The following is a 12,334-nucleotide window of genomic DNA, read 5'->3' as shown; positions in this document are numbered from 1 at the left end:
AGACAGACAGACAGACACAGACAGACAGACAGACAGACAGACAGAGTGATGAGGAAAAAGTTAGTTTTAAAGTAGCAATAAACACCTCCCCCTACCCCCCAAATTAAGCGCCTTTCCATTGCCCATCAACACCTCCTCCCCCTCCCCGCCTCCCCATACTAAATACTACTGCACCTGTAGAATATGACAAGTCTGGAATACTTAATACAAGACGATCTGCATGGAGACACATGAAAGCGAAGGTGAAAAACAAGAAAAATCGGCGACCTACCTACAACGTATAATATTGTCCACAAACACACACGAATATTTTACAATAATATTACTTGAGACTTACTTTGGAAATTTTGCACTGTAGAATAACGGTTGAAGAATTGCTGCAGGGAATACTGAAAACAAGGTAAAGAAAATAAGTACACAGGTTTGGTACACGAAGAAAATTTAATTGGAAACAATTTCAATTTTCAATTCTGCACTATAGAATAATGGTTGAAGAATTGCTGCAGGGAGTACTGAAAAGGGAACAAAACAGTGAACAAGGGAGAGAAAATAAGTACAATATATTTGGTACACAAAGATATTTTAATTGGAAACAATTTCAATCCAAATTCTATTATTTACTCTTTCGTTTATCTGTTTCTTTTTCCCCCAACTGAAACGCGATCGAGGTGCAGCTGTCTTTTATCAATCATGTACCACACTTAGTATTTGTACACTGGAAAAGATGTACTGGCGGTACACGAAATAGGTGAGCTAATATTTTATTGAAAAATTATGTTGCACGTTGTGTTGCATGTGGACAATCCTCCCAAAGAAAATATGGAAAAATAGAAGAAGAAAAAAAGTTGGATTAGATTAACCCGAACGACCCTATCTAGCCTAACACTTTTTCACCACCTGGGTGAAAAGAGGGTTCACGGACAATGTCATTGTCACTGGGCCCTGTTGCGCTACATTACTTATCACACAAAAGAAAGTTTGCGCGACTAAAAGAAAGAAAAATAAAACAAACAAAAACACACACACAAAGAAAACACACACAAAAACAACAAGAGCGAAAAACTAGGTACTGACTCATCGATCCAACTTTTTTGTAATCATGTTATCACAATCTAATATATTTGTGGTCGGCCTTATATATAGTCATGGGATTATCAGCGCCCGAATTTCCTTTGAGTTCGTGTCCGCGGTTCTATGGCTTACCAATGTCATTAACGTTGAGGCTGTAAAAGGCGTTAAATCCACAGAGGGAGTTGAAGGAACGGATTGATCTTTACAGACAATGTGGCATTTGGAAACAAAACCCAACAACAACGAAGGACCAAAACAAAAACACAAACACAAAAAGAAAAAAAAATGAAATCAAAGTCGCTTGTTCATTTCAATGCTTGTGATTTTCTCGGGTGCCAGGAGACTGGTTCCGAGTAACTCTCACCTACTCTATTACACATGTCGTGTGCATTTAGAGCGCTTACTGCCCTTTGTCTATCAGAAAACACACACACACACACACACACACACACACACACACACACACACACACACACACACACACACACACACAAACACACACACACACACACACACACACACACACACACACACACACACACACACACACACACACACACACGAAGAAAAAAACTGACGAAAGACAGCCCCTACTCCTTTTTATCACGTAACAAATTTTGTTTTGTTGTTGACATTGGATGGAAGGAGTGTCTAGTGGTCAAAGTAAACACAAACATCTCCTGTGTGTTCGTGCCTACAGGGAAACAGCTTACCAATGTCGTTGGCGTTGGGGTTGTAAAAGGCGTTGATCTCGGCAGGGGGTTGTTCCCATCTGGCACGAAAACAAAGGAAAACTATGTAATAACAAATTGTTTTTGTATTCCTGTCGCTGTTTTCTGGTGAGTACATTTTTATTGTTATCTTGTGTTATGTTATATAACAGATAAAAAATAAAATAAAAACAGTTTCTCTCTTCTGTCTTCGACTTCGCTCTTCCCCAACTACATTTATCTTTTTCTCTCCCCCACCCCACCCCCCCAACTCTCCACCCCCAACTCTCCACCGCCAACTCTCCACCCCCCAACTCTCCACCTCCAACTCTCCACCCCAACTATCCACCGCCAACTCTCCACTCCCCAACTCTCCCCCCCCCCCAACTCTCCCCCCCAACTCTCCACCCCCCAACTCTCCCCCCCCCAACTCTCCTCCCCCAACTCTCCACCCCCCAACTCTCCCCCCCCCCAACTCTCCCCCCCAACTCTCCACCCCCCAACTCTCCACCCCCCAACTCTCCTCCCAACTCTCCCCCAAGTCTCCCCCAACCCTCCCCCCAACTCTCCCCCCCAAACTCTCCCCCAACTCTCCACCCCCCAACTCTCCACCCCCCAACTCTCCACCCCCCAACCCTCCCCCCAACTCTCCACCCCCAACTCTCCACCCCCCCAACTCTCCCCCCCCACAACTCTCCACCCCCCAACTCTCCCCCCCACAACTCTCCATCCCCAACTCTCCACCCCCCAACTCTCCCCCCAACTCTCCATCCCCCAACTCTCCATCCCCCATCTCTCCACCCCCCAACTCTCCCCCCACAACTCTCCACCCCCCAACTCTCCCCCCACAACTCTCCATCCCCCAACTCTCCACCCCCCAACTCTCCCCCCAACTCTCCATCCCCCAACTCTCCATCCCCCAACTCTCCACTCCCCAACTCTCCATCCCCCAACTCTCAACCCCACAACTCTCCATCCCCCAACTCTCCATCCCCCAACTCTCCACTCCCCAACTCTCCATCCCCCAACTCTCAACCCCACAACTCTCCATCCCCCAACTCTCCACCCCCCAACTCTCCATCCCCCAACTCTCCATCCCCAACTCTCCACCCCCCAACTCTCCCCCCCAACTCTCCACCCCCCAACCCCAACTCTCCACCCCAACTCTCCCCCCCAACTCTCCACCCCCCAACTCTCCCCCCCAACTCTCCACCCCCCAACCCCCCCAACTCTCCACCCCCCAACTCTCCCCCAACTCTCCCCCCCAACTCTCCACCCCCAACCCTCCCCCCAACTCTCCACCCCCAACCCTCCCCCCAACTCTCCACCCCCCAACTCTCCACCCCCCAACCCTCCCCCCAACTCTCCACCCCCAACTCTCCCCCCAACCCTCCCCCCAACTCTCCCCCCCAAACTCTCCCCCCAACTCTCCACCCCCCAACTCTCCACCCCCCAACTCTCCACCCCCCAACTCTCCACCCCCCAACCCTCCCCCCAACTCTCCACCCCCAACTCTCCACCCCCCAACTCTCCACCCCCCAACTCTACCCCCCCAACTTCCCCCCCAACTCTCCACCCCCCCCCCAACTCTCCACCCCCAACTCTCCCCCCAACTCTCCACCCCCCAACTCTCCCCCCAACTCCCCACCCCCCAACTCTCCACCCCCCAACTCTTCACCCCCCAACTCTCCACCCCCAACTCTCCCCCCAACTCTCCACCCCCCAACTCTCCCCCCAACTCCCCACCCCCCAACTCTCCACCCCCCAACTCTTCACCCCCCAACTCTCCACCCCCCAACTCTCGTGTGTGTGTGTGTGTCTGAGTATGTGTGTGTGTGTGTGTGTGTGTGGGTGCGCGTGTGTGTGTGAGTGCATGCGTGTAAGCATGCGTGTGTGTATGTGCGTGTGTGTGTCTGTATGTCTGTGTGTCTGTATGTCTGTGTGTCTGCGTAGGTATGCGCGCGAGTGAGTGTGTCTGTATATGTGACGGTCTTGACAAGTCTCACTACTCACACATCTTTCAGAACAGTATCCCTTAACCGAGACATTTTCGTGTCTGCGTCGAATCTTTTGATGGCCAGAATATTGTTGAAGTAGTGATCTTCTTCCAGATCCAGCTGAAAACACAAACAGTAATTAAAATACACACATTAAAAGCGGAAACGGTACACACGGGTACACACATGTGCACATTCACAACAAAAAAGCAAAAGATCGCCCCGAGACACGGGAGATAACGACAGTCCAGAACTGTGTATTTTTGCATTGTGTACAGTTAAAAGCAAGCTCAGGTAATTTGCAGTTCAGTCCATCTCATTCCCTACCTCCTGTGGGGTCAACACTTCTTTTTTAAGGCAAAAGGGAAGTGTTTATGGCCCCTTTGTTGACCCAACAGAAGGGCAGGGGAGACAATCGGCCAGCAGTGCCCTGCATGCTGTGCTATAATTTGATGCTAAACTTTTTCATGTTTTTTGTAAATATGTTTTGGAAAATTGATTTTGAAATTGCTATGATTTTTCACAAAAGTTAAATCATAAAAAGCTTTCATTTAATTCAATAACATTTCACTTTACGTGGACTTAACTGCAAACAGCTGGTGTGGACATTTAATTTGTTGGAGTGACTGATAAGAATGGAACGAGCGGATGAGTGCGCGTTCAGTACAGCTCTGATGGACAGTAACCAGCTGTAATTCAGTTTGTTAGCACATGCACTTACACAAAAGAGCTTCTCGCAACGCTGGCGTGGCGATGGGCAGTTTGTGTGATTGCATGCGCCTTTCTTTGATTGGCTCGTAGCGGACCGTTGGAACTGACCTGTGCGGCGGACAGTGCCCCGCACACAGCTTAGCTTAGCGTCACTACGCAAGATGCCAGCGAGCTGAAAGGTCAAGTTTTTGTATTTGGTGAAAATGTTTCCACCACCCACCCCTCCTCCATTTTATCATTCATGGAGGCATGCATTTTGTAACTTTGTGGAGCTGGAGCTTTGTTTCATGTCGCTGGTTGATGTCCATTGTAATAGTCAAGAGAGATAATTTGTATGTTCCGATCAGGCGCTGGAGCTTTGTTTCATGTCGCTGGTTGATGTCCATTGTAATAGTCAAGAGAGATAATTCGTATGTTCCGATCAGTTTCCTGCTGTACATTTCGCTGTTGTTGTTTTTCTTGCATGCCATGCCAGGGTGAGCTGACACCACCGTTTGAGCTTCGGTGCAGTACCGTCATTGACAGGTCCGGAACCGAAGCTTTAGCTTTAGTTCACAGATCGCATCGGTCCACAGCCTACTTCCCTTCGCCCTGAGTGGTTTGGGTTGAGTAGCCCGCGACTGTGGCAGCTGGCATTATTTTTTCGGTTTACTTACTAACCTGGTTGATCCTTAGGGTCAGGTCGAGGGAAGTAATCCCCGGGCTCATTCTACTATTTTTATCAGTTTCTGTAGGTCTGCCTCAATCGTTTTTGCGACCCGCAAAGGGCCCCCTTTGTTTCACCCAACAGTAGAGCAGGGGAGACATTAAGTCAGCTGCTCTGCTGGGCTACTGACGCTAAACTTTTTCTTCTTATTCCTTGGTAAATATATTTTGGCAAGTTGATGTTTAATTTGCTACATCTAATCCCTTCGCTTGACCCAACAGAAGGGCAAGGGAGACAATCGGTCAGCAGTGCTCTGCTGTGCTATTTGATGCTAACTTTTTCATGTTTTTGTACAGTTGTATTTATGGCCCCTTTGTTGACCCAACAGAAGGGCAGGGGAGACAATCGGCCAGCAGTGCCCTGCATGCTGTGCTATAATTTGATGCTAAACTTTTTCATGTTTTTTGTAAATATGTTTTGGAAAATTGATTTTGAAATTGCTATGATTTTTCACAAAAGTTAAATCATAAAAAGCTTTCATTTAATTCAATAACATTTCACTTTACGTGGACTTAACTGCAAACAGCTGGTGTGGACATTTAATTTGTTGGAGTGACTGATAAGAATGGAACGAGCGGATGAGTGCGCGTTCAGTACAGCTCTGATGGACAGTAACCAGCTGTAATTCAGTTTGTTAGCACATGCACTTACACAAAGAAAGTTCGCGCACCCACACACGTAGAGTCGCCAGCGAGCAACCCAACACAAACACAAGCTTTCGCGACCGCGCACACACGAACGCACACATGAGCACGCGCGCACACACACACATACACACACACACACACACGCACGCACACACACACACACACACACACACACACACACACGCACGCACACACACGCACGCACACACACACACACACACACACACACACACACACACACACACACACACACAACCCAACACAAACACAAGCATTCGCGACCGCGCACACTCACGAACGCACACATGAGCACTCGCGCACACACACACACATACATACACACAAACACACACACGCACGCACGCACGCGCACCCCCTATCTATCTGTATGTCTGTCGTATGTCTGTCGTGTGTCTGTCTGTCTGTCTGTCTGTATGTCTGTGTCTGTGTCTCTGTCTATGTCTCTCTCTCTCTCTATCTCTTTCTCAGTCTCTCTCTCGCCCTCTAGCTCTCTCATACGCACAGACACGCGTACTCTCACATATGTTCTGCAAGTAAACACAAATACTTTATTTTCATTTTTTGCTTGTGACCAACCCCTGCATATTTGGCGTCCAGTTTCTGCGGGTCAGTGATGAAGTCAGGATAACCAATCCGTGCGTCCATGGCATTGGCCTAAAATGAACAGAGAACAACCCTGTTATAACTCTTTTTGTTTTAAAAATAAACCTAGATTATTTTGCTGAGAGGAATGTCAACAAAATTAAATAAGTGAAGATATAAAATGCTCTTGACTGTGTTGATTTATCTAAACGATCAGATAGTACTTCCACAGTATCAGTCAAACTTCGATGACATTTTGTTTTGCACACGAAGAAATCGTCCCCTCGTTTTCTTCGGTTACAATGTTTTGAAGAAAATAAGATGATATTTAATTTCATTTTACAATTTCAAAGACTGTCCCGTTCACAGGAATGGGGCCAAGGTTTAAACAGAAGACTTTGGTTATGGTAGCCGAAAGGATTTTACATTAGAATGATGAAATCAATTCATGTCTAAAGGATTACTTGTGTCATGCTTTTCATGGCTTTTAACTCTTTCAATAGAGCGCAACAGTGTTTCACAAATGTTGTGTGTGTGTGTGTGTGTGTGTGTGTGTGTGTGTGTGTGTGTATGTGTGTGTGTGTCTGGTGTATGTGCGTGCGTGTGTGTGTGCGTGTGTGTGTGCGTGCGTGTGTGTGTGTGTGTGTGTGTGTGCGTGCGTGCGTGCGCGCGCGCGTGTTTGTGTGTGTGTTTGTGTGTGTGTGTTTGTGTGCGTGCGTGCGCGCGCGCGTGTTTGTGTTTGTGTTTGTGTGTGTGTGTGTGTGTGTGTGTGTGTGTGTGTGCGTGCGTGCGTGCGCGCGCGCGTGTTTGTGTGTGTGTGTGTGTGTGTGTGTGTGTGTGTGTGTGTGTGTGTGTGTGATTGCGAGCGTGTGCGTACGTGTGCTTTTGTTTTAAAGTTTTGAAGAAAAAATCCTTGAAATTACGTAGATAACATATAGCACTGATTAAACTCTTTGATGTCCCTTATCACAATGTCCAGACTCCACCAAGATGTCCAGGCAGTAACCACGACAAAGAAGCCGAGAACAATTAACCTTTGTCAGCTGGCAGACACACTACCATTAAGAAACGCAAATCCACCTTTGCAAAAGCTCAAGGACAAAGTAACCTTCTTAGTACATATACATTTGTTCCCAGTGCGAGTGCCTTATGTAGGGCAAGGTTCATAATCCCATATCCTGTTCACCACCAGTTCAATCTTTTACATGGGAAGATATTGCGAACTTATTTGAGAGAAAGAGGCCGGATGCCATATAAGCAGTGGCGGATTTAAGGGGGGGGCTAAGGGGGCCCGCCCCCCCCCCCCCTTCAGGGGAAAAAGAGAGAGAGAGAGAGAGAGAGAGAGAGAGAGAGAGAGATGACTAAATGACAGTTTCTGAGCTCAGGTGGCCCTAGATTGCAGAATTTTGCTTCCTTGAAAAACAAAATTCCGGGGGGGCATGCCCCTGGACCCCCTAGCATGTTCGGGCGCTTCGCACCCTCAATTCAGGCGCTTGGCGCCTTCAAGTTTGTGCAAAAGAGTTTGGGTGGGCCCCCCCTTCCTTAAGATCCTGGATCCGCCCTTGATAAGTGTATTGCTGACTGCATCGGGGGATTAAGGGGGGAACAGAAAATATTCTTACATCAACACGAACACAACGCCAGGTCACAGACAAGCACAGACACGGCTAAGAAACATTCTGTACAACTCCCCGGGCAGCCCCGATTATAATCAAATTTAATCTAGTGCAACATTTAATCCATGTTTATCCAAGCTTTTTGTACATAGTAGGGCGTTTTATTAAACCCACTTCGTAAATGGTGACGCCCTTGTCATTGCGTTAATGTACTTCAGCAACAATAAAAACAAGTCTCATGAAGCGATATCAAAACATTGACAAAACCCAAAGGACCACTATTCAGGACAGTTCCCTTTTAGACTTCCTTTCCTTGCGGGAAATGTAGGTGAACGATGCCGTTGTTGACGGGCGCTGTGGCGTGGTGGTAAGACGTCGGCCTCTTAATCGGAAGGTCGAGGGTTCGAATCCCGGCCGCGGCCGCCTGGTGGGTTAAGTGTGGAGATTTTTCCGATCTCCCAGGTCAACTTATGTGCAGACCTGCTAGTGGCTTATCCCCCTTCGTGTGTACACGCAAGCACAAGACCAAGTACGCACGGAAAAGATCCTGTAATCCATGTCAGAGTTCGGTGGGTTATAGAAACACGAAAATACCCAGCATGCTTCCTCCGAAAGCGGCGTATGGCTGCCTAAATGGCGGGGTAAAAACGGTCATACACGTAAATACGTGGGAGTTTCAGCCCACGAACGAAGAAGAAGAAGAAGAAGATGCCGTTGTGTAAACGCGTTCGACATATATATATCAGACGACTGTTCAGGAAATTAATTTACGTGCATCTTTCGTTTAAAACCATTTTCCGATTGTCTTTTTCTGAATTACTTTTCGTTTGTTTATTTGCTTCCGTGTTTCTTTCTTTACATCTGTAGGGCAATCGTTGCACTCATTCGGAGACACGTACACCACAAGCACGATGACGAAGAAACGAATCTTAAGCTAGACTTTCCTAACTCTTTAATGTCCGGAGCTTTTGTCTTTCAATGCAGAGATTACGCGAGGGCTAGGAAAGAGTTCATGGACCCCAGACAAAGGGGCTTTGGTAATGTCTTTCAAACTTCTTTCGGTGGCAAATCCTCCCTTTTGAGTATTAAATGCAAGTACCGCAAAACATCGTAAAAGCCTACTTTTACATGTCTGGAAAGAAAGTAATGACGCTAATGTCACTCCGCCATAATCAAACAGCTATATAATACACTTCACTACATCTCACTAGAAGAGAAGACAAGACAAGACCAGAGAAGACAAAGGACTGCACTGCACTGCACTGCAATACAATGGAATGGAATGCAATGCAATACAATACAATGCAATACAATGCAATGCAATACAATACAATACAATACAACACTATACTATACTATACTATACAATACAATACAATACAATACAATACAATACAATACAATACAATACAATACAATACAATACGATTTGATTCTATAAGATACGATCCGATACATTTCAATCAATTTTGTGCATGACTTTTTTTTCAACAGAAATTAATAAAGTGTGTGATTCTTGATGTCTATAGTACACATCGTTTGCATAGTGACAACGATCTGTTTGCCATTCCTCGTGGGGAAAATAATAATTGTAGTAATACTGAGGATACTTATATGGCGAATATCCTATATTTCTAAGCGCCTCACTAATACATACACAAATAAAACATTCTGCACACAATGCCAAATCAATAAGTTATACACATCGAAGTCAACAATTTACAAAGTTTTCAACACACATAACGCCAAGTTATACAAAATATTGCACATCAAACAAACATTCCTTCAATCTCAAACTTAGTTCTGTAGACAAAAGGTTTAAGTGTTTTGTGATACTATCATTCCAAAACCAAGACTGCATTATGCCCCGCATTAAAACAAAACTTCATATCTCATCTATCAGAAATAATATTATATCAAATAACCAAAGGGAAGTAATCGCTCTTAATGCATACGACATGTGTAATAGAGTAAGCGAGAGTTGTACGGAACCTCATTCTGTTTGAGAGAAATATTATTGTCAAGGAATTATCATTTTTAAAACTTTGGTTCTTATGTGTGCCAAGGTACAAATTAACGTAATGTTGTTTACTCTGATGGGTAGGAAGATGGAATTGTTGTCTTTGTGCGACTGTCCTTTATGCCCCAGACTGTCCTTTATGCCACAGACTGTCCTTTATGCCACAGACTGTCCTTTATGCCACAGACTGTCCTTTATGCCACAGACTGTCCTTTATGCCACAGACTGTCCTTTATGCCACAGACTGTTCTTTATGCCACAGACTGTCCTTTATGCCACAGACTGTCCTTTATGCCACAGACTGTTCTTTATGCCAGAGACTGTCCTTTATGCCACAGACTGTCCTTTATGCCACACACTGTCCTTTATGCCACAGACTGTCCTTTATGCCACAGACTGTTCTTTATGCCACAGACTGTCCTTTATGCCGCAGACTGTCCTTTATGCCACAGACTGTCCTTTATGCCACAGACTGTCCTTTATGCCCCAGACTGTCCTTTATGCCACAGACAGTCCTTTATGCCACAGACTGTCCTTTATGCCACAGACTGTTCTTTATGCCAGAGACTGTCCTTTATGCCACAGACTGTCTTTTATGCCACAGACTGTTCTTTATGCCCCAGACTGTCCTTTATGCCACAGACTGTCCTTTATGCCACAGACTGTCCTTTATGCCACAGACTGTTCTTTATGCCACAGACTGTCCTTTATGCCACAAACTGTCCTTTATGCCACAAACTGTCCTTTATGCCACAGACTGTCCTTTATGCCACAGACTGTTCTTGAAAGTGACCAACTTTTACAATACCCACAGGATTTAAAGTACAAACATATTTTCTCGCTCACTGTTAACTGGCTGCATTGCATCATTAAATTTTGTTCGGATCTTTGAGCAGGTAAGATTCCTGGTAAATGTGCTTTGTTGTTGTTGTTGTTGTTGTTGTTGTTGTTGTTGTTGTTGTTGTTGTTGTTGTTGTTCTTCTTCTTCTTCTTCTTCTTCTTCTTCTTCTTCTTCTTCTTCTTCTTCTTCTTCTTCTTCTTTTTCGTCGTCGTAGTATTAGTGGTAGAAGTAGCAGTGGTAGTGCTGGTAGTAGTTGTGGTAGTGGTAGCAGCTAACAGAACCAGTAAAAATAACAGCAGCAGCGGCAGCATTAGCAGTAGTAGTAGTAGTAGTAGTAGTAGTTGTAACACCAGTGGCAGTAGAAGTATAGTGTTGCTGCGTTTCTTCTTCCTACGGATTCACTGGAAGCTTTTTGTTTGCAATAGTTAAAACAGCCAGTGGTTATTTCTGTCTGGTAAATGCGTACAAAGACACCCGTGTCAAATAGGATTGATTGCAATGGATGCACGCGCTCAAACATTGGCAAACTTGTCAGTGACAATAACAGCGACTTCAAACATTTTGTCAATCTTCTATACTATTACCGGTAGCTCAGTTGGTAGAGCACTGGACTTGTGATCGAAAGGTCGCAGGTTCGAATTCGGGCCGGGACGGACACGGGTCAACTTTATGTGCAGACCCAGAGACGGAAGCCATGTCCCACCCCCGTGTCATCACAATGGCACGTAAAAGACATTGGTCATTCTGCCATAAGTGCAGGTGGCTGAATACACCTAAACACGCAGACACCTGGGTAGCGCGACTCCGTTGCTGCTAGCTTTCCACTGGGAGGAAGCGACCCGAATTTCCCAGCGATGGGACAATAAAGTAATGAAAATGAAATAAATAAATAAATAAATAAAAGGGTTGGCCTTCTGTGTTTTGGTTGATTGATTGAACAAAGAAACAAATGAATGTTGCTGTTGGATTAATGAATGATTGATTGATTGATATGATGCAGGCCTTGGAAATATCAGTTGCTCACATACAGTTTTCGCTACTGTACTAACTATGTTTTGGATACAAGCCATATTTTGTTCAAGACGAAGAAATCGTAAAACGCGAAAACTCCGTGTTAGTGCACGTGGCAATCAACTAATAGTGTCACAACTCAATCAATCAATCAATCAATATGAGGCTTATATCGCGCGTATTCCGTGGGTACAGTTCTAAGCGCAGGGATTTTTATTTTTTAAAATTAAAATTTTTTTTATGCAATTTATATCGCGCACATATTCAAGGCGCAGGGATTTATTTATGCCGTGTGAGATGGAATTTATTTACACACTACATCACGCATTCACATCGGCCAGCAGATCGCAGCCATTTCGGCGCATATCCTACTTTTCACGGCCTATTATTCCAAGTCACAC

The 12,334-nt window shown here is 45.3% G+C and overlaps 1 protein-coding gene across 1 annotated transcript in view; it reads right to left on the bottom strand.

The window, feature by feature from the left end:
• Positions 1 to 337: 337 nt before the first annotated feature.
• LOC138956576 (neprilysin-1-like) overlaps positions 338 to 12,334 on the bottom strand; it is a gene marked incomplete at its 3' end in the record, with an annotated part of 84,350 nt that continues 72,353 nt past the window's right edge. Inside the window, exons 12-15 of the mRNA XM_070327899.1 lie at positions 6,440 to 6,517; positions 3,795 to 3,898; positions 1,785 to 1,843; positions 338 to 389 (exon numbers count right to left, since the gene is read on the bottom strand). Coding sequence (XP_070184000.1) covers positions 338 to 389; positions 1,785 to 1,843; positions 3,795 to 3,898; positions 6,440 to 6,517 — 293 coding nt within the window. The remainder of the gene's footprint in view (positions 390 to 1,784; positions 1,844 to 3,794; positions 3,899 to 6,439; positions 6,518 to 12,334) is intronic.

This window comes from Littorina saxatilis, unplaced genomic scaffold (genome assembly GCF_037325665.1).
Source record: "Littorina saxatilis isolate snail1 unplaced genomic scaffold, US_GU_Lsax_2.0 scaffold_464, whole genome shotgun sequence".
Lineage (NCBI taxonomy): Eukaryota > Metazoa > Mollusca > Gastropoda > Littorinimorpha > Littorinidae > Littorina > Littorina saxatilis.
Note: the sequence above shows the minus strand (reverse complement) of the source record. Positions and strands in the feature narration are given on the sequence as shown.